General features: G+C 39.6%; 1 protein-coding gene across 1 annotated transcript in view; it reads right to left on the bottom strand.

Moving 5' to 3' along the window:
- Positions 1 to 486: 486 nt before the first annotated feature.
- The window catches only part of PLEKHD1 (pleckstrin homology and coiled-coil domain containing D1), a 39,898-nt gene continuing 17,564 nt past the window's right edge, over positions 487 to 22,820 (bottom strand). The window contains exons 4-13 of the mRNA XM_060762010.2: positions 22,067 to 22,143; positions 17,273 to 17,364; positions 15,511 to 15,563; positions 14,334 to 14,428; positions 13,122 to 13,215; positions 11,100 to 11,278; positions 8,768 to 8,900; positions 7,480 to 7,624; positions 4,756 to 4,905; positions 487 to 3,497 (exon numbers count right to left, since the gene is read on the bottom strand). Of these exons, the coding sequence (XP_060617993.2) occupies positions 3,343 to 3,497; positions 4,756 to 4,905; positions 7,480 to 7,624; positions 8,768 to 8,900; positions 11,100 to 11,278; positions 13,122 to 13,215; positions 14,334 to 14,428; positions 15,511 to 15,563; positions 17,273 to 17,364; positions 22,067 to 22,143 (1,173 nt within the window). The 3' untranslated portion in view covers positions 487 to 3,342. The remainder of the gene's footprint in view (positions 3,498 to 4,755; positions 4,906 to 7,479; positions 7,625 to 8,767; positions 8,901 to 11,099; positions 11,279 to 13,121; positions 13,216 to 14,333; positions 14,429 to 15,510; positions 15,564 to 17,272; positions 17,365 to 22,066; positions 22,144 to 22,820) is intronic.

The following is a 22,820-nucleotide window of genomic DNA, read 5'->3' as shown; positions in this document are numbered from 1 at the left end:
AACCAGCATACTGGCTCTGCATTTGTATCTCAAAAGGACTGAAGGCAGTGTTCTACTTATGGAGTGTCACTAGAGGGAGCCAATGTTCCTCAAATTACATGCCCATGACTGCTAACCAATACTTATTTCTATTTCTTTTGTTAAGATGATGCAAACAAGAAATCAAAGAAATACTGATGTATTTAGCAGGCGTCAAGAAAAATCTGAAAACTTGGCTCTTCTGATGTGCCTTTGGAGAGTGACCATCAATCCCATTTTGTTGCCCCATCTATAGTGTTGCCCCTATGATGCCCTTTCCCCCATGCTATATGAAAAGCCTTTCCCCACTGTTTTATCTTCTTGGGCTCCCATCGTTTACATATTTTCTATTCCTACCTCACCCAGGGTTTTATCATTTTATCTTGTTCATTTGCCCTGCCCATCCTGTTCTAGTTTATATTGTGTGGATTTGCTTTATTATTTTATTTTTATTGTGTTTTGTTATTGTATTGTATTTTATTTTGTTATTGTAATTTATTTTCTGATGCATTTTATTTTTTGTATTCTGTATTTTACTGTGTTGTATTGTATTTTTAAAAGGGCTTGGCATCATGTTAGCTGCCCCGAGTCCCCATTGGGGAGATGGTGGCGGGGTATAAATAAAGTTTATTATTATTATTCCGTTACTGAAGTTCCTCATCCTGTTGACTATCTACACAATTGTATTGTGATGGTCTATGTTATTTATTTATTATTTGTTTACTTTATTTCTATTCTGCTCTGTCTCTCCCTGAGGGGGACTCAGAGCAGCTTACAGTTAGGCAAAATTCAATACTGCATAATACATAAAAATACTTAACATAATTAACTAAATATCAATAAACATATAAATATGAATAAAACCATTAAAACATATTAAACATATTAAAGCATCATAAAATATATTGAACATTGCACCAATCCCATAGTCAGCATTCAGCTGCTTCATTTATATTTGTACTATGATAGAATGTTATACTGCAATCCTGTCACTCGCAAAACACCTGTTTACATAGCCAGGTATTAACTATTTTCCTAAATACCAGGAGAGAGGAGACCAATCTGATCTCACAGGGGAGGGAGTACCACAGCTGAGAGGTCACCACTGAGAAGGCCCTGTCATCACCAGTTGCACCTGTGAAGGCGGTGGGACTAAGAGCAGGACCTCCCCGGCAGATCTTCATGCTCAAACTGGTTCATAAAGGGAGATACGTTTGGACAGGTAAGCTGTTCCAGAATCGTTTTTGTTTCTGTACACTGATATCAATAATATGAGTGCAAAATTAAATTGAGATCAGCAGCTGTGCAATTTTCCACTGACCATTATGCTGCACTAGTCTACAAAAAGGCCTTGAAGAGTACATATCTAAGGGAGCTTTTCAAAGCTGTGTGTTTCCTGAACAATAATATATTCAAAGTTTAAAGGACCACAGGCAGTTAGCACACACTGCTAATCAACATATGGTGATATATGGTTTTCATATGGTTTTCATGGGTGAGAACACTCAGAAGTGGTTTTGCTGTTCCTTCTTCTGAAATGTAGCCTTCAGCTCCTGGCATTCATTGGTAGCCTCTCATCCACACACTAGCCAGAGGTGACCCTGCTTAACCTCCAAGATCAGACACAAATGTGGCACCTCTAGGGTATTTAGCATTACTGTAATGCAATACTTATTTGAATTTGATCACATCCAGGCCTGCAACTTTATGTCTCTGTTCTGGTTCTTTTGAATATGTCCCTTAAAACAGTTAAAGCAGGAAAGACACAGAACAGTTTAGCTAGATATCATCATTATTAGTTTGCTATATTGCTTGGGGAGTAGGTCAGTCAAAGGGCAAGGCTTTGTTAAGAAATGACACCCATCTGCATTGAGTGAAGAGAGGATCACACACCAAATCCAGGGATGAATAACTTCTGAGAGTCAGGGAAAACATTGCCATCAGGGTGGTATTTGCTGATCTTATCCCAGTACTCAAACTGGTTGATGGCAAAAGAAACCCCACCTTAATTTAAACAAGCACTGGTTTTGAAACAAGTAAAAAGCATGCACCTGGTTTTGGAGTTAAGCCATGCTTTTGGGGAAAATGGCTGCATGTTTAAAGGAAAAGGGGGAAGTTTCTTCTCTTTATTCTTTTCTTTTGCTGTGTTCCCAGGCCATGACCTCAATTTTTGGATAAGTTGGTTAATGGGTAGTTGCGTCCCCCAAATGCTTTGAAGAACCTGCCAGTCTTAGGTGTAACTTTTCAGTAAGGAGAAGTGTTGTGAGGGCAATAAAAAGAAGTACTCAAATGTAGGTAGTTAATAAACAATGAAGGTTTTGCCTTGGGCAAAGACAGAGCTTTGGGCAAAACTCCAAGAGCATTAGAATTGTTAGATGCAGTGAGGGAAGGGGCTCCCATCCGTCTAATAATTGTTTATCTCTGCCAAATTCCCTCTTCTACACAACCATTAAAGGAACAGTTTCTCTATCCTATGTTTCATCTGGCAACTGTGAAATGCATACTGTTGTTTTTTAAAAAAGAAACCTCTCACATGTTGCACTATCTTAATGTACTCCCTCCTACTCTGCTCAGTTTGCATATTTCTTAGCAAACACTATTAATAAGCCATAAATCCTCCATGAGAAATTGGCTTTTTGAAAGAGTGTTGTTACCACTCAGAGAAAATAGGGAGTATAAAATAATAATACATTCATTGCACATATTTGTGACATGTACATGGATTTTGAAACCAAACTTAGATTTATACAGCTAGCTATTCCTCAAATAGTCACCTGAATAGCAGTCTATTTAATGTACAGATGAAAGCAGCATAAGAATATAACTTGCATCTTGTATAGTTTGTTATCTGCCATAGAGAATTATTAATTATCAGTAGCATCTATATCTGCATCTGTTCTAAAAGAAGTTGGGCATTTTCTAAAATCAGCCTCTCTCTCAATCTGATCTCTTCTCTTTGTGGATGATGGGAATTGTTATCCAACACATCCGGAGAGTACTGAGTTGGGGAAGAGTGATCTCAGCCAACTAGGTGGCTTACATTCACCTTAACCTCGAAGAATTCTGCCAAAGCAGATCTAAATGGGAGTAGAATTAGCTGATGTGATGGTAGTGCAACCTCATGTGCCAGGAGAAACAGCTCATCTTCACTTGGAAATAGTAGCTGAACCACAACCCTCCCCGGTGAGAAATGATTCATTCACTGCTTGCTACACAGAAAGGGTGCACCTCTGCTTCCAAGCATAGACAGTCATTTGGCCTTTACAGAGTGGAACGATTGCAAGCTGAGGTTAGATTCTCCATGTGAGCAAGAGAAGGAAAGGTTCACTTTTTGTTGCCCAAGGAGGAATCTTGATGTGAAATCATGATTTTATAGATGGTTTCCCGGAAGTGCTGGTCCTCACTCAACTTTTTGGCAGCTAGCTTCAGATCTTCAATATTTTCAGCCTCTGAGTACATGAATGATTGTGACTGGCGCACTGAAAACAAAACAACACACAATGGTAGCTGGAGTTCTGCACCAGACTTAAGCCTAAATATGAGCAGCAGATGTAAGAGGCCATTATGCTATGTTACAAAGAAATTACATTGTACAAAAATGGTGCTTTGTGCCTGAGGCCTCACAATATACAGACTTCTGTGCAAATATAGTGGAACAAAAACCAATGTACACAAGCATATTAACCCACCAGAACTGACCCCACACCCATGTTTCCCTACTGAAATCTGGGTGTGTTGGATAGTCTTTTTCAACATTACTTGAATTTACACCCAGGGCTGATCCTATCATTGTGTTGGCACATAAAAATAATAGAATTGTAGAGTTCATCAAGTCCAGCCCTATGCAGGATATCTGCACCTAAAGCTTCCTTGACAGATCGCCATCCAACTTTAAAAACCCTCCAAAGAAGAAGAATCTAACACTCTCTGAGTTAGCATACACCACTGTAAAAGGAGCTCTTACTGTCAATTAAATTAGTTAAATAAAACATTCTTTTTTATCATTTGAACCCAGTGACTGTGGTCTTCTGGAAGAGCAGAGCACACTTTTTAATCTTCTCCTCGACAGCCTTTCAAACACAGGAGGGTGGCTATGACATCAACTTAAAATATTTTCTCCTCCAGGTTAAACTGTTGCATTCCCTCATAAAGCTTGGTTTTCAACCCATCGCTGTTAACCTTCTTTGGACATGAAGAACCAACTCTTACAGATATATATATATATATATATATATATATATATATATATATATCTTTAAAATACCATCCATGATCTTGCAATTCCCTCTTGCATACCAAACATGTGGAATACCTGGATATGAAAAGGGATCCATGGGATTTGGGAGATGTTGTAATTGGGTATTTTACTGCTCCAAAGCACTTCGAGCACTCTGGATATTGTGTGAGGGAAGATTATAAATAAGTAAATAGAAAGCCCGTAGGCCATGCACATCTTGTTAATTCCCCCAGCACTACCACCACACCTCCCCCCTCCCCCAATTATAATCACCTTCAGGACAAATAACTATGTGGAGAGAAGCCTGGGGCTCAGAAGAATCCCTTCTCAGGCCAGATGTAATGGGGCTAGAGTGTTAGAAGGGAACTTGGAAACCACATTTTGATTCCCTGGACTAAATCAAGATTCTAGTCAATCACTGAGCCATGAAACTCACTGAGTGACTTTGAGCTGTTTGCTCAATCTCCTGTAAATTAAGATTTATTTTTCTCAGTACTTACAGTCATTCCATGAATTGCTGGATCTCCTGCGGTGAAATCGGCAGCTTTTTATCCTGCGGGTGGCAGCCTTGTGGAGATACACAGAGTTTTTCATAATGACGGGCATCTTGGCTTCCAACTCGGCATTGCGGATGCACTCCTCAAAGAATTCTGCAGGGAGATGGCACCCAGAGGAGACATGGTTAATCTGGAGGACACCAGGTGGTGGGTATAGCAATGGGAAAGAGCCATAGGATGGCACTGACCACCCAGATGAGAATTCCTTCAATCCACACATTTCTGTCATTGTAATGAATGAGACTCTGAGATTCTGAAAGCCTTCGACAATACACTCTGAAAATTGTTCACACCTGGATACATTTGGGGCAACAATGGCATAGCTACATTCCCTTGATAATTTGGCCTGCTCATTTTCTTTGGGTGACTAAACTGTAATTCTAAATGCTCTGTATTTTGAGATTTTTATTCCAACTATCTTCAAATGTTGCTTTTTCTTTCCCATGTCAGGAATTACTTGAGAAACTGCAAGTAGCTTCTGGTGTGAGAGTATTGGCTGTCTGCAAGGACATTTCCCAGGGGATGCCTGGATGTTTTTGATGTTTTATCATCCTTGTGGGAGGCTTCTCTCATGTCCCTGCATGGGAAGCTGGAACTAACAGAGGGAGCTCAACCCACTCTCCCCTGATTCGAACTGCTCTGTCAGCACAAGGGTTTAACCCATTGAATCACCAGGGGCTCAAAACTTTGCTGTGGGAATTTAACTTTGATTTATGATATCATAGAACATGGGCCCTTCCTCCTCTGGGATACATTTGGGGCAACAATGTTGGCTTCTTAAGCATTGTTATAATGTCTATTTTTTCCCTCAGAATCTTATACCCATAAGAAAACGGGGAGATAAAATAGGAGAATACATATTGAATTTTTACAAATTATTCTCAGTTAAGAGAATGTCATGGTTATTCAGTAATTGCCTCTAAGAGGTTTTGGGGACAGAAATTCCCCAAGGCAGTGAAGGAGGTACTCTTTGTTCTTGTCTCAAATTCTACTTACTTAAATCACTCATAAGATAATTTTGGCATTTTTTGGGGGGGGGGGGGCATGTAGGGATAGGAATCAGAGCAGAGTTTTTAGCAGCATTCAGCTTTAGAAAGAGCAGTGTAGGTAAATGAGTCAGACTTGGGGGCAAATTTTCATTTTTCTCCAGGTCATCTCTCTGGACCAAAGACAAACCCAGAAGTGACATGATGGGCATCCCATTTTGTTTGGAGATTGGAGAGGGGAAATCCACTGTTTTGTGGTGGATGCAACTCATTTCTGACCATTTGGAAGGGAAAAAATAACCCAAGGGGGATGTTTATGGCATTGGGGAATATCCTAAGGAGACTGGGGTTTAGCTATCGGGGACTTCATGAAGCTTATGAATCAGTTTTCTCATCTCAACATAGAAAATATGCTTAGAATATGTGAAATAATGAAAGTGTTCCTCCAAGCATATGCACAGTATTTTCTTTTGTCACACTGAACCTATGGCAGGAGAGGTGAACATTTGGCCCTATAGACAATTTGGCATATAACTCCATTATCCCATGAAGCACTGTCAACAGAAAGGAGTCGTTCCCCAAACCGTCAGGAAGGTCACTGCACATGTATTCCAAAAATCTAATTTGTGTGAAAAAATAGATTCTTGAGCCCTAAAAAGATTAAATACTAAATATGGATGTGCCAACTAGAACTTCTCTTCCAATGCACGTTGAGGCTACAAGAGAGCTGTTTTCATGAAGAACAAAGCAACAGAGGGAAACAGTAAATTTCCCCTTCCTCATCCAATCCATTCACAAGAACAATCACTGTATATCCAGGCATCAGCAAATTGCTTCTTTAATAGAAATGCAAGTTAGAAGTGCAAAGATGTATTTCATGTCACTAGCTTGGCCTTCAGTTATAATGTTCACACATACACTTCCCCCACTCTCACTTGTTTGTTAGGATATATTGTGCTGTGCTTTACAAATTGGTAAACTGCTGAAGGAATGCTCAACATCTCTTCAGTCTCAGAGTATACCATCCTGGCTGGGGTTTGTTAGGTCTGTCTGGTTCAGTCAACCTTTCTACTTTAGGAAACTTTAAAGCAGTGGTTCTTAACCTGCGGGTCCCCAGATGTTTTGGCCTTCAACTCCCAGAAATCCTAACAGCTGGTAAACTATCTGGGATTTCTGGGAGTTTGTAGGTCAAAACACCTGGGGACCCACAGGTTGAGAACCACTGCTTTAAAGGATACTGAATGTAATTCCCACTATCCCCTACCAGCACCATCAATTGTCATTCTGGTGGGTCATGATGACAGCTACAGCTGAAAGTAACCAAAAACATGCCAGTTTGGGAAGACTGGGTGAGTCTCACTCCTCTTTCAAGATCATGGCACCAGCTGTGGAATCTACTACCCAGTAGTTTGAAATATTATTTCTTTATTTTGTTTATATCTATACTGCTTTTCTCCCAAAACAGGACTCAAAGCGTCAAATAACACGCAGACAAAAAATATTACATAACCATAGAATATAAACATCATCAACAAACCACAACACATCTAATGAAAATTATTTTAAAAAATTAGAAACCCGCAATATGCATAATAAATAGACTATAAAGCACAATTTAAACATTCAGTAGATTAAAAGCCCATCTAAAAGATGGCAAAGGTTAGTCCTGTTGCTCACTTACTTTTCAGATTGCTGACATCTGCTTTCATTTTTTCCTCCTTTTCTTTGTTCCGGTGCTTACAATTCAGGCCTTGCTCCAGACTCTGGAGGGCTTCCTCAGCCTCTCGCAAGCGTTTCTCTAGGTCCATCCGCACCTTTACCTCTGCCTAAGGAGGAAGGAGAGAGGACTGTTCAAAAACCAACCAACAAAACTAGAAAATGACCACAATATCAAGGACTCTTTTACATTATGCCACGACGGCACCGTGATTCCACTTCAACTGCCATCTTAGGATTCGCATTTTTGGGAGGGATATGAAGACCCTTCTGCCAAAGAGCTCTAGTTCATCACCAAGCTACAAAACCCAGGACTCCATAGGACATGGTGGTTATAGTGCTATTCTTTTGTTGTCCAAGGGCACAAAGATAACAAGGACCTTGCTCTTTATTGTCTTGTGTGCATTTTGTTGTTTTCTACCAGACACAAAATGACTTTGGTAAAAGTGCCCATCCTAAACTTCTTGCCTCAAGTCTATTTTTTACTGTGGCCTCATCACATAGAGAAAAAATCTGCTTAAAATCAGGTTTCTGTCCCCTGCAGAATTCTGGGGTTTGTCGTTTCGGGAGGAGCCTTTAACAGCCTCATTAAACTATAAATCCAAGAATTCTGCAGGAGGCAGAAACCAGATTTTGGGTGGATTTTTTCTCTAGTATGATGATAGCGTCAATTAAAATTGTTTGAGTTTTTCCAAGCTTTTGGCATGATTATAAAACTATGCTGTTATTTTTATTCATCAGCTGATTATTATGATGATAATTTTTTGTTTGTTTTCTAAATATATCTATATCTATTTTATTTTACCTTAATATTTGCATTCCAATGGGAAAATGAAGTATGTAAACAAACATCACTAAAAATCACCTAGTTTTATTATTGGATAATTAGAGGGATTTGCAATTAAGTGGAATTAACATATTAAAGTCTGAGAAAATTCTCATTACAAACAGTGCAACTGGAAATGTGTGATGCCTCTGAGGAAAGATAAGCTTCATTTGCGATATATTTGGAAGCTTACCTAAATTATTGATTCTCTACGGATGACATTACTTTCTTGCTCTATTACTTTTATTGTGAAATTCTTCTCTTTATAAATAAATTATATAATTTAAAATATAGACTATGTTCAGCTCTTGGGGAAGTAGCAGAAGAGAGGTTGAATTTAGACAAGTTGCTTAGGAAGGAGTGCTAGGTTGGTTTTCTAAGCTCAATATGAAAGGCAGTTTGGCATCTCATTCTCTGCTAACATCACCTTGAGGTCTCTCTCAGTCTTCTGCTTCTCAGCTGTCAGCTCTGAGAGTGAATTCTGCAAGGCTCGTGACTGAGAAGAATAAAATTCCCGCTCTTCCTCCAGGGCTCGGGAACGCTCTTCATTCTCTTTCATTCTGCAAATCAATGAAGGAAAAGAGAATTAGTCTTCATCCTAATCATTTTTGGTTTGCCAGGATGCAATAACATGCCTTCCAATATTTCACAGTTGAACGCTAGAACACATGTGACTTAGCGTTAGAGTTTTGTGAGCGGCAGAAGTTATTAATGAGGAAGAACATGCAAAACTACTAAAGCAAAAAAACTTGAAATGTATGGGATGAGTTTATGTACTTAAAGGCACCAAAATATGTATTTTACACAGAGATGTGTGCAATGTTACATATTACAAAGCTGAATGCACAATAATATGCATACTTCAGAAAATGGAGCATAATAGGATTCATTTTGGGAGAACCCCAGAAGGGCCACACAATTAAACAGAAAATAACACTTTCAAACCAAGAACAGATTTCTGTTCTACAATTATTATTATTATGTTTATTTATACACTACGTTTTGTCTCCTCAAGGAGATTGTGGGCCCTTCCAGATAGGCCCTATATCCCAGGATCTGATCCCAGGTTTTCTGCTTTAAACTGGATTATATGAGTCTGCACTGCCAGATAATCTGGGATAAACAGATATCCACAATATCTGCTTTGAACTGCATGATCAGAGTCGACACTGCCATATAAGCCACTTAATGTGGATTTTATACAGCTGTGTGGAAGGGGCCAAAGTAGCTTACATTTCAATACAATTTCAAATCTACAAATATATGAAACATTACAACAGAATTGCTATTCTCTAAAGCAGGTATGGGCCAGCTTGGGCCCTCCTTGTGTTCTGGACTTCAACTCCCACAATTCCTAACAGCCAGTAGTGGGAGTTGAAGTCCAAAACACAAGGAGGGCCTAAGGTGGCCCATGCCTGCTTTAAACATTCAATGGAAAGCTATCAAAACACATTCAAAGCTAAATAGACCAGAAGTCCTTCACTTCCTTTCTTTTACATGTTTTTAATGCTTAACAATGGGAGGCCAAAGCCAGGAGGGCTGAGTGGAGACGGTGCCGCTCCACCTGTAAGGTCCATGGGGAGCCCGGCTCAGCTTCTTCCTTCTCCCCAGCCTCCTGCTCCTCCTTCAGACATCGCTCACAGCTGTGCCCAACACTCCCTCATGCCTACACCTCCAGCTACCTAGCAACAACCAAACGGAAGTCCCTCCCAGCAGAAGCAGGAGGCAGTGTCATTTCCTCAAGACACCTGACTCCTCCTCTGCACACCACAGACTTCTGGCTCTGTTCACCTCTATTCCCTGCCATTAAAAGTTTAAAAATTTCTTGCTGATCTTGTGAGGGGCATCCCTTTGGGGCGTGGCAACCCAGTGTATCCGGCGGGCTGGATAAATGCCCCCGAGGGGCCAGTTTTGACCCGTGGGCTGTAGTTTGAGGACCCCTAATCTAGATCTTCCCCTGTTCTCCTACGACCAACTTTTAAAAAAATCATATACCAGTAACTCTAAAAACAAGGCTTAGAGATTTTAGTTCTTTGAGCTAAAGTTCCTAATGTTTTCAAGTAAGCAGGGCTACTGATTGCAGATTAAAAAGAGATCTTCCCCAAATTTTATCTAGGGCAAGAAGGAGCAACTGTTGGTAACGGAGAAGCATTTGACTCTAATGATGCTGTGGATGGCTGCATCTGATGCCACACCTCTGCAAGAAAAAAAATCTAAAACTTTCCTCCACTCCAAAGTGTCTCTAAATGGCATAGGGGCCTTTCCACCATATTTTTGGTCCCCACAGGACATTTTAGGAAAAACATTTTTGCAAAATATTGACACTAACATGACCCAAGCCCTCCATAAAACATGTTGAAAATATACTGGAAGTCATTAAATGCTAGAGATTGTATGTGGCCTGCTGACCACATTTTGCCCTATTCTGTGACCTGTTCACACTACACAGTTATAGCACCAATATTCTACTTTTAACTGCTATGATTCCATCCAATTGAATCCTGAGATTGGTAGTTTGGTGAGGCATTACACCTGTCTGAGAATTTTAAATGCCCTATCCCAAATTGCCAACCTTGAGATTCTATAGGGTGAAACCTAGCCATTAGAATGCAATAATAGAGCTATAATTGAACAATGTCCACAGGCCCACATCTAATGCATGCATCCATAGGGCATTTAACAGTAAAGAGCAAACCCCAGTTGCAATAAATTGGCAACCCTGCCCATCTAGAGCACATGAATATCTCTTGCTTTCTCACCTTTTCTCTGCCAAGAGCTTCTCTTCCAGCAACTGGTGCATTTTTTCTTCAATTTGGTGTAAGCTGTTCTGCAGACAACCCATAGCATCAGGTTGCTCACTAGGGCTGGCCATAGGCTGCAGCTGATTTTCCTTCTCTTCCAGCATTTCAAGAGTCCGCTGTTTTTCCAGGGAGAGTTCCTTAGAGCCCACACAAACAGATTAAGCAGTGGCCACATTGCTTTTTCTTCTCTCAGCTCCCCATCCCTCATCCTTGAATTGATTACCCTTTCAAACACACTTCAAAACAAACACATTGTCCAGGCAAGACTTCTCTGCCTTGGACACCTGGCCTATGAAACAGAAATATAGCTTTTCATTATCGTATTGAGGGGAAAAAATTAGTTGCCCAATTTTTATCTCTCAGGTAGCTCCCAAAGAGGGGTATAATGTGGTTGGTAGGCCACATTTGATCCCTGGACTCCACTTTTGTGGCTCTACTTGTCTGCATTTAACAGTTAAATGTTCATGTATCATACCAAACAGAAGCTGAAAATGCTTGAAAGGACACCATACAGGAAATGTTTTGCATGATGAAATGCAAAATAGAGTACACATTGGGTGTCCTTAATTAGAAATATTTCGGATCAGAAATGTTTTGGATTTTGGATTTTTTTGGATTTAGGTATATGTGTATTTGCATATCTGTATATAATGAGAAATCTTGGCAATGGGACCCAAGTCTAAATAAGGAATTCATGTATATTTCATATACCTCTTATACACAAAGCCTGAAGTTTTTTTTATATATAACATTTTAAATAATTTCATGCATGAAACAAAGTTTATGTACATTGACCCATCAGAAACCAAAAGCGACCCATGTAGATGATTTTGGATTTTGGAATATTTCTGAGTTTGGAAAAACAAATAAAGGATGCTCAGCTTTGAAAACATTTCTAGAATTTCAAGGGAAGAAAAGTATACTTTGACTAATGAAAAACAGTCAAAGTTAAAATTCTTAGGCTGGTTATGGTAGAGAGGCTTCTTTTTATGTTTGTTCACACATGAAGTAACTGAGAAAAGGAGCCAGGTAAGGCTGGGCTGGGAATTTTACCTTCTTGAGGCACAGTGGCAGATGGCACTGTCAATAAGAATTCAGTATACATAGCACTACCAAGGGCTGTCAAAAGGATTTTGGCACCTCAGTTAACAACATAATGGTTACAGAAGGAAATATTTGCATTCTTAAGACTTCTAAAGGTCTCAGTTCCCATGCTGTATATAAAAGCTAATCCTACAGATGCGCTAAAGACAAATTAATTCTACAAGTGCAAATTCTCATGTAATCAAAATATCATGAATGCACAAGAGAGAAAGATCCATGGGTTTAAAGGAACCCCAAGACTCCCATAAATACCTTTCCCTCAAAACAAAAACTAGCAAGAAAAACTAAGAAAGGAAACACTCTTAATATAAGCCCAGTATTAACTGTGTGTGCTCAGTGGGCAGAGAAGAGGGTTTGGTTTGGGCCAAATGAAATAGATATGTAACTGTTGCAATGAGCCCACATGATGTACAGCTGGTTTTACAGCAGAAGTGCTGCTTCCAGCTATTAATCCAGGGTGATGGCAATTTCCGGGAAGTTCTGGACTGATTCTGGCACTTTTGAGTAGTGAATATTGCATCCCCATCAAGATTCTGCCGGGAATTGCTTTTGGCTGGTGAAACAGCGGAAGCAACACAACTGCACTCTCAGCCTGCCCAGACATCTGGATACTGGAGGACTCTGGGGACAATCCCATGCTGCATCTGGAGCAGCTTTGCAGTACAGCTCTCTGGATTACTTTGGCACATGTAGCTACAACTTGATGGTGCTGATGAAATAGATTATTCAAGAAGGAGGCACAACAAACTGACTGGACTCCTGAACTGGAGCACTTCACACTGAAAGATTTTGTGGTTTCACTTATATGTTAAAAGGTTTCAGAGAAAACCAATTACTGAATGCTGTCCTCAAGAACATAATCAGGTACCTACGTACTTCCAGTGTCTTCTGCAATGTCTCTGTCAGATTTCGAAGCCCTGTCTTTTCCTCCTCCACTCCTTTGAGGGACTGGGCTGTCATTTCCAGCTCTCTGTGAAAAACATAAAGGATATTGTCAGAACCTTGTCAGAATATTGATATTACAGCCTTTCTCTAGGAAGATTCCCATGCCTCATCTACACAACATATAGAAATGCAAAAGATGGTCTGTATACTCAAAAGCCCTTGATACAGGAATTTCTACTTTATATACATACCTCTGAAAGCTAATATCTCAGCCTTCTTCCTAAATAGTCCTACTATAAGTATTGCATTGTGCATGGCTATTCTCACAATAGAAGGCTCCAAAACACACATTGTCACCCGGAATTTGACAACCCACAAATAAGCAACCCTTCACTTTCACATGAAATATTCCTTCAGTTCAAAATTTTCTAGCACTGCAACCATGTAAAAATTCAGTAGAACATTTTGAGATACTGCTTAAACAGTAAGAGAGGCAACATGGTGTAGGCCAACACTCAAACGTCTGCACCAGTGGATCCTAACCTTTGGTCTTCCACGTGTTTTGGACTTCAACTCCCAGAAATCCCAGCCAACTTTCTAGCTGTTAGGAATTGTGGGAGTTGAAGTCCAAAACACCTGGAAGACCAAAGGTTGGGAACCAATGGTGTAGATGTTTGAGTATTGGACTAGGGTTTATTTTATTTTATGCATTTGCTTGTTACATTTGTATGCTGTCTTTCTTCCAGAAATCCAAAGATTCAAGTTATGACTTGGCCACTGAAACCCACTGGATGACCTTAGGTAAATTACATTCCCTCAGCATCAGAGGAGAGAATGGCAAACCTTCTCTGAATGAATCTTGCCAAGGAAATACCTTAGGGTTGCCATACACTGGAGATTTCTTGAAGGTCATACAACAAGTTTAAGCAGTAGAGAAGTAGCAAACAAAGGTAACAGGTAAGCGAAGGAAGTGATCGAAGGAGGGAAAGAAGGAAATTTTCCCATGCTTTAGAGAAACAGAACTAATAGAAATTCACATCATCCATTTCTTTTAGCACTAGAAAAACTTTGATGTATACAAGTCTGGTTCCAAGACAAGGATTTTAAGCAAAGATCTATCCTAAGATCTATCCTAAACTGCCAATAGCAGGATCCATTTCTTTAAAAAATAATGGAGAGCTCTTTATGGCATGGATATATTACCGTTTAATCTGGTCTTGTTCCACCCGCAAATCTTGCACCACTTCCTCAAATTGCTGCTTCTCTGCTTCCAAGACTTGGTTGAGACGTTCCAGAGCCTTAAAAGAAGAAAATTCAGGCAAAATCCAAGGAGCCACAGAATTCACTTACACTTCTTTCAGGACTGTTTCAATCATGAAAAATTCCTCCACAGAAGGTCTTTCAATGTGGAATGCAACACCAAACTCATATGACCATCCCTATGCAATGACTGCAGTCTGTGAAAATTATGTACTAAAGCAAAGAGAAGGCAAAGCCAATCACACAATCACAGTGTGTGCCTGTAACTAGCAAGAAACACACAACATGGTGATCAGACATGACTCTTTATATCTACTGTTATCCTCCTTGCTTTGTCCCAATCCAGTACTCCTAGTGGTTTACAAAAATAAAAACAGACATATGTTTAAAATTTGCATCACAAAAATTAAGAATATAATTTCTACAATTAAAAATAGTTACATTAGTTACTGTTTGAAGGTTGCAACTATTTAAATTTTATTTTTATTTTTTAAAATGTTTATTTTTAAATGAAACATTTTGTTCAGATTTATTTGAGATGATAAAAAAGGGGAAAAGTTTGAAGAACAGCATTAATCTTGTATTTATTTCCATTTATTTGTTCACTAATTGAAGCACTTGTTATGTGTATTTTTTTTCCAAATAGAATGGGCTCTATTCAAAAGACTTTGCTTAGTGTGCAATAGTTTAAGCTTCGGGCAACAACTTTGAAGTCCAGGACACAAATCCCTGCTTGGCCATGAAGCCCACTGGCTGCACTTGACCAAGTCATACTCTCCCAGTGTCAAAGGAAGGTAATGGCAAATCTCTTCTGAACAAATCTTGCCAAGAAAACTCTGTGATGGATTTGCCTTAGTGTAGCCATGGGTCAAAATGACTTGAAGACACACAACAACACAATTCCCACAAATATATCTAAAGCAGGTTTCTCCAACTGGTGCCCTTCCATCATCCCTTAGCCAGCACATTTGGAAAGCAATGGGTTGCATCTCAAACCCACGTGAATGGGGTTGGGATGGCAAACATTATCTAATTGTCTGCCATTCTGTAAAAGTCCTGCCATTAAGAATATTAAGAATATATTGAATTAAACAAAAGAAGGGAAATGGGATGAACAAACCTCTTTTTGCTCCCTTTGCAGACACAGCTCCTCTGTCTCTTCCATCAATTTATCTACAAACAAACAGAAATGATAGCAGTCAAAAACAGAAAGACTCACAGAAGCACATTGAATCCACACTGCAATGAACTTTGAAAAAAGCAACATTGCTTCTTGTTCTGAACTGCATGTTGATCTGAGATTGTGCAATAATGAGATTGTTTTAATGCAAACTTTCCCAACCTGGTGCCCTCCAGATGTTCCCAACTATCCTTGGTTATTGATCATGCTTGTTGGGACAGATGGGGGTTGATATCAGACATAACTGGAAGGCACCCAAGGCTATTTAAATATTTTCTTTGACTTCATCTGTTGCCAGGGGAAAAAAATGGCGACCATAACTTGGTCTTCCTCATCACGATGCTAAACTTTATAACCTTCCCATCAGGGTTTTTATGATGCACTGATGAAACTGCTAAAATTGTGGTGGCAGCAGCATGCCTTCACATTGTTTCTAATTTATGGCAACCCTAATTAGTTGTTATGATTTCTTTGTGTACTGTAGGTTGGCACTGAATTTTTGCCGTTAGTATGTTGTAACCCGCCTTGAGTTCCCCCAGTGGTGAGAAAGGTGGTATATAAATATATAAATATATAAAGTATATAAATGTTGTCTCTCTTTCCCTATACTGCAAACCTTAGGATTCCGCTGTACACTGTGAAAAGGTCTATAGATTCCTGCTCAATCATTTTCTCTAATAATATTCCCCTCCTCTTCTTTAAATTAATATGGAGGCTACAATCACAAACAGAAGAATATCTCTGAATCTAGGAACAGCCTGGACTCCTGAGATGCTAATTAACTCTGCTCTATTTTTGTCGGCTCCAATGGCTTATTATTAGAACATGCTGAATGAACTGCTCATTAGTAAGGTCTTGAAAGGTAGAAAGATTGTGGCCTCCTCAGCCAAACAGTAGCTAAAGAAATCAAATGACTGTGAAATGAATTTCTAGTCCTGAATGCCCTTATGCAAGACATTCAAGAAAGTGGTATCTTTACTCATATTTTTTGGACAATTCCCATGTTGACTCAACAAAGTTTTCCTGATCGGCCAGTGAGAGCTGAAGTTGCAGAAAATTTTACAAGACAAAACCAGTAGTTTGAATTGGGTCTGGAAATTAATTGCCAGGGAAAAAAGGGTTGAGGAAAACATATTCTCCCACTTCTTGATCTGGCAAGGAAAATCCTGATTAATTACACATCCTATTACATTTGAGGACTGTGTTCAAAGCGCAGAAGGAGTTTGTACTCAATTTACTTTTTTTTTTGGGGGGGGGGGGAGGTCCTGTTCCTTCCTGTAAACTTGAGCAAAAGCGAATTGCTATAGCCTCTCCTAGCAAAATCATTCATAATTTTGCCATCTTGAACACAATGCTGCTTGACTTGGCCACATGTGTCTTGGTTTCCATCTATGGTACATCAGCATGGTATGAGTGTTGAACTACAACTCTGGAGACCAGGGTTCGATTCCCTGCTCGATCATGGGAACCCACTGTGTGATCTTGGATGAGTCACACACTCTCTGTCCCAGAAAACCCTGAGATAGGTTCACCTTGGGATTACTGTAAGTCAAAAATGACTTGCAGGCACACAATAAAAACAACAATGGGGGCAAGGATTGGTGCAATATGTTCCTATATCAATGCTAAAAGAGGGCAATAGTCCTAATGTTAGTGGTCCTAATAGGTGATTTATGAAGGCCCCATATTTCTTTGTCCCAACCTAAATATTCCTGTTTCTCCTTGGCCAGCTGGAGTCCCTGAGCTTCCAGGCTCTCGATCATGGCTTCTCCCAACTGAGCATTTCTCCAGGTGCTGAAAAACAAACATGAATGACAACACATGAAAGAATAATAATGGAACTCCTCTAAAAATACCCTTCTATAAAATTTTATGTACTTACCTACTTCAGTACCTGGGAATTATGGAAAGATTGGAAATCCTAAGTTTCTTTAAAAAAATATCTTTATTGATTTTATTCTGCGAGTTAAAAAGAAAACTAGATAGGGAGGGGAAAGAAGGGAGAGGAAGGGGAAAAAGGGTGGGGGGAGAAAAAAGGAGAAGGTTAGGGAAGGGGCAGTGCGTTTATTTACAGTTCTTTCTTGCTCTAAACCATGGGCCAGGATTGTTGGGATTCTTCTTTGCTGTTTCTTTCCTATGTTGGTTGTCTGCTCCATATAGTTGAATTGTTCTTTGTTCTATTCATAACATAAACTTCATCTTCTCTTGTTTCAGAAAGTTGGTTAGCTGTGACCAGTCCGTCTCTTTTCTAGTTCTATTTTGATTGTGAGCTAGTTGTTGCATTAGTAAGTCCATTTTCATGATCTCTATAATTTGTTAGCCATTTTTGTTTCGATGGGGTTTCTTCTGTTTTTCAATGCGTTGCGAGAACAATTCTTGTGGCAGATGTTAGATAAGTGAGGAGGATATCTCAAATCCTAAGTTTCTTTTTATTATTTAAAATACTGAGGGAAATTCTTGTTCTCTGAAGAACAGTCAGTGTTGGCAACCCTGTCTGCTCCACTACTATTAATGAAAACAGATAAGATTGGGATTTTATTTATCGTATCAAAAGCAAAGCAAGGGCACAGTTGTAATGCATACAAAACCACAAAGTTTTAAAAACTTGGCATTATATTAAATGTCCTTATTAAATATCCCTAAAGATTGGGATATTATGACATTAAATGGCCAATATGGAACAGGGACTTCATTTCTCTCTATAGAGTAAAAGGGCAGTAAAAACTATGTTTCAGGACTCCCCATAGAAATAAAATCCATGGACACTAAAGTCCCATTACATGCAATGGTGCAGTAAAATGGTGTCCATTATATAAAGTGGCAAAATTAAGTTTGTCTTTTCAATTAAAAAAAACAATGGATGGTTCAATCCATGATGCAGAATCAGTTGATCTGGAGGGCCAACCTTAATTCAGAGTGTCCCTTTGATTTTCTCGTTCAGTTTAAGGGGACTCAAAGTCTGGAACCTCTGGTTCTTGCAACTCCAGACATTCTTTTGTGTGACAAATCGTAATAATCAGTCAGCACTCTGGAGGCACATCCAGACAGCATCTAAAGTGTGTGCCCTCTCACGTTTTCCCCTGGGGCGACCAGATGATGTCTTAGGGAAAAATGAATGGTTTCGACACAAAGCAGGAAAACCCTGCTTTGTGCTGAATTAATTTGATACTGGAAAGACTCGGGTCTTCCTGAAAGTCCCAGAGTGGTGAGCCCTGCTTCTATTACACCTCCCGTATCTAAGGTCTTCATTGCAGTACCTCTATTTCTTCCTTGCCTCATGGGGCTTGTGATGACTCCATGGAGATGAATGTTTTTGCTGCAAATTGCCAGCGTGTAAGGTACTATTTTGCTGAGCCCACATTTTTCAAAATGTTCTTTGACCTTCACAGGCATACCCTCCCAGTTCTCACCTAACGAAGCAACTGCATGACTGCTAGAGCAAATCTTCAGAGTTATTTTAAACTTCCTTGAGCAGCAAAGGTGCTCTTCAATTATTGTGTCTTGATGTATGGACACTACATATCAGGGTTTCAGAGTAAGCAAGTTTGCAAATACTTGAGGTCTAGTACGGTTCAGTGTTGGTTTGTAAATAGGCAAACACGTTGACGTTCACATGATAGTGGTGGAAAGGTGGAAGCCAATGTTCATAAGGGAATTGAGTACAAACATTGTCTGAGATAGTTCTGAAACTAGAACTTCTAGACTCCTCCAGCTAGCAAGGCCGATGCCTTTCATGGCTGGGGATTCTTAAAGTTGTAATCCAAACAACTACAATTCCAAAAACTCTCATTCTATTAATATGTAACAAAAAATAGAATCCAAGTAAAGAATAATAAGTCATCTCAGATGGGCAGACGTAGGGAGATCATAGAAAGAAGTGGCAGGACTGGAACTGATATATCACTCCTGCAAGAGTTGGGTTAGGGAAGAATTAGCCTTCTTCCTGGAATATATTTCCCATAACCCTTCGCCATTGGTTTTGCTGGCTAGTCCAGGCTGGGAGACACTACAGTGGTATGAGGTTCTTTGACAGAGAGTCATTAAGGATCAAAACTTGAATGATGCAGTTCAGGGCTCATAGTTAAGGTTAAGGTCCAGAGTTGAGTTTTAGGATTGTATTCCACAAGTCATCAATGCAGGATAAATTATTTAGACTCTACCCTCCCAGTCATATCTAGTTTGGCTCTTGGTAGTTCTCAAATGCCCCATTAACAAGAAAACAAACAATGTTGAGGAAGGCTCCACATGTCAACTATGTTGTGATATTCACTGTGCTCTGTAATTTCAGAGGGATCACCACCTCTTAAGGAAATCCTTTAAATATAAGTTAATTTGGATTTTGGAGAGAGATAAGGGTAAATTAAAGAGCCTTTGAACTAACTAGGCACCCACAACTCTCTTCCAGGTCCCTGATTTGATTAAATCAGCCTCCTGCCACTTGGTGCCTCCAGATTTGTTGGGCTGCAACTTCCATGAAGCCCAGTTGGCTGGAAATGATGGAAATTGTAGCTTAAGAGATCTGTGGGCAAAAGCTTTAACTGAACAATACAGTGCTTGTCATAGCCCTTGGCCAACATGGAATAGCTGATATCTCAAGCATGCCACTACTGACAGTACAATCCAATGTATGTTCTCTCCTAAATCAATCTGACTTTGTTCAGTGGACCAGAAGCCCCCAGAAGTGTGTGTGAGGCCAGATTGCTGCCTGGGTGATGATACCTCATGGCTGGTTGGCTTTTGATGGATGGTCAATAAATGTGCCATCCTCATATTTTCACTCAAGTGTCATATTCCTTCCCTAGCTTGAATTCACACATGGATTACCTAAAATAAACCCTATTGGGAGGAGAGAGCTGTTTTTAATTGTGTTCTGTAAACTCTGATGGAATAAAACCTTTATAGCTGGGTATAAACTGCTGATATGAAACAAACAGCTACATTTAAGCAGCTTAGCTGATTATTCCCACAGGGCACTGAAAGTTCCCCATCTGTTTTGGGAGAGCCCCTTCATCCATCAACCTCACTAGTTCTTGCCCTGCCTGAATTCTCGTGAACTGGGCCAAGTCTGTTTGTCATGGTTTGCAGCAGGCTGAAGGATCAGGGGCTCGTTTTATTACTAGCACCACACTATGGAGAAAGTCTCAAGACCAACAGTCAATACCATCTGTATGCAAAGGCTGGAAAATGATCGCACTCCTGTTTCTTAACAGAAATCCATTGAAATAAAAATTTAAAAACTCAATTTGTATCTACTAGGATTAACGGTGAATCGTCTTCTTCAAAGAGATAGTTATGTTAGTTTGTTTCAGTATGAAAAGAAGGGTTAGAAGAAGGACTCTATTTAAGGTAAAGATAAAGGTTCCCCTTGACATTAAGTCTAGTCATGTCCAACTCTGGAGGGTGGCGGTCATCTCCATTTCTAAGTTGAAGAGCCAGAATTGTCCGTAGACACCTCCAAGGTTATGTGGCCAGCATGACTGCATGGAGCACCGTTACCTTTCCACTGAAGTGGTACCTATTGATCTAATCACATTTGCATGTTTTCAAACTGATGGGTTGGCAGAAGCTGGAGCTAACAGCGGGAGCTCACCCCCCGCTCCCCAGATTTGAACCGCTGAGTTGCAAATTCAGCAGCTCAGTGGTTTAACCCGTTGCACCACTAGGGGGCTCAACATTTATTGCATTACATTACTTTTATTGTAAGCCATCTTATGATCTTTGGCTATATGGTTGGATATATTTTAATTGCCACCAGGGACTCTCCTTTCAATTTACAGATTTATTTTAGCAAGAGCTTTCATACATTCTAACCCACTTCTTCAAATACACTGATAAATTGCAATATTCAAACCACAGGCACCAATGTACTGTGTAGGGCCATATACTTATGTAAGCGACCATACTTTTTATGTTCAAATAGTTTTAAAATTGTTTTTAACTTATGTTTTTAAGAAGAATTTTGGTTTTCCTAGCTTTTTAGCAGGACCACTATAGCACTTTGATACCACTTTAATTCCCATGGTTGCACTCTATGGGGTTTCTAGGAAAGAATTCTCTCTACCTCATGAAGAAATGCAACTTCCAGAATGCTATCAGATGGAGTCACAGCAATTAAAGTAGTATTAAAGTACTATAATTGTATTGTGAGGAAGAGACCCAAGTAAGTTTATAAGGGACCGGGACAAAGCAAAGTAATTATTTAAATCGTCCAGCATCCTGGGAAGTCATACACTGTCAGACCCAGAAAACACTAACCAACCCTGACTGCTGGAGGTAGCTCTCCAGAGGCTTAGAGAAGAGTCTTCTCCAGCCTTCCTTGATGAGGTCACAATACTGAAACCATACCTTTGCACACAAAGCATATGCTCTACCATCAAACTGTAACTTTAGCATGGAGTGTCAATAATAACCACAATGTGTGATTTCAAAGCTGTGGTGTCATCACAATATTTCAAAAGAAAGACATGCTCAATGGCATGTCTGTTCACATACTTACACTTTTCCAGATTCCTGTAGCAACTCTAACCATTGGGCCTGCTCATACTTTGATTCTGCTGCTAGGACAATGTTTCCCTTTTAAAGAAAAGTCAAGAGAAAATAAAGTGTCTATTTAAGAAGAGAAATGTTGGTATGCTACTATATATAGGCCTCTTCACACTAGAGAAAAAAATCAATTTAAAATCCGGTTGCTGTCTCCTGCAGAATTCTGGAGTTTGTAATTTAGGAAGGGGCCTTTAACAGCCTCAACTACAAACCCCAGAACTCTGCAGGAGGCAAAAACAAGATTTTAAGTGGATTTTTCCTCAAGTGTGATCAAGAAAAACTAACAAATGCTACATCTATTCTTGCATATGAAAAACAAACAAGAGGAATTGTAAACACCCTTTGAGCCTGTTATACAAACAGTTTTTTTTAAAAAAAACTTTTAATAACATCCTGAAACTTTGTATGCACTTAAGACCTGTATTCAGTTTCACACTAAGTTTAAATACGAAAGCTTTTTCAGAGCAAACATGAGAAATGCAGTTTGTTTACAAATTCATGCAACTATATATTTTTTGCAATCTCTGGGAATGACTGGTAAATGCATTTAAGCTGGTTATCTAATGATACTCTTTGTGGGTTTAGCTACACCAGTGGTTCTCAACCTGTGGGTCCCAAGATGTTTGGGCCTCCAACTCCCAGAAATCCTAACAGCTGGTAAACTGGCTGGGATTTCTGGGAGTTCTGGACCAAAATGCCTGGGGACC

This window comes from Anolis sagrei, chromosome 1 (assembly GCF_037176765.1).
Source record: "Anolis sagrei isolate rAnoSag1 chromosome 1, rAnoSag1.mat, whole genome shotgun sequence".
NCBI classification, from domain to species: Eukaryota; Metazoa; Chordata; class Lepidosauria; order Squamata; family Dactyloidae; genus Anolis; species Anolis sagrei.
This window is presented reverse-complemented; position numbering and strand designations above follow the sequence as displayed.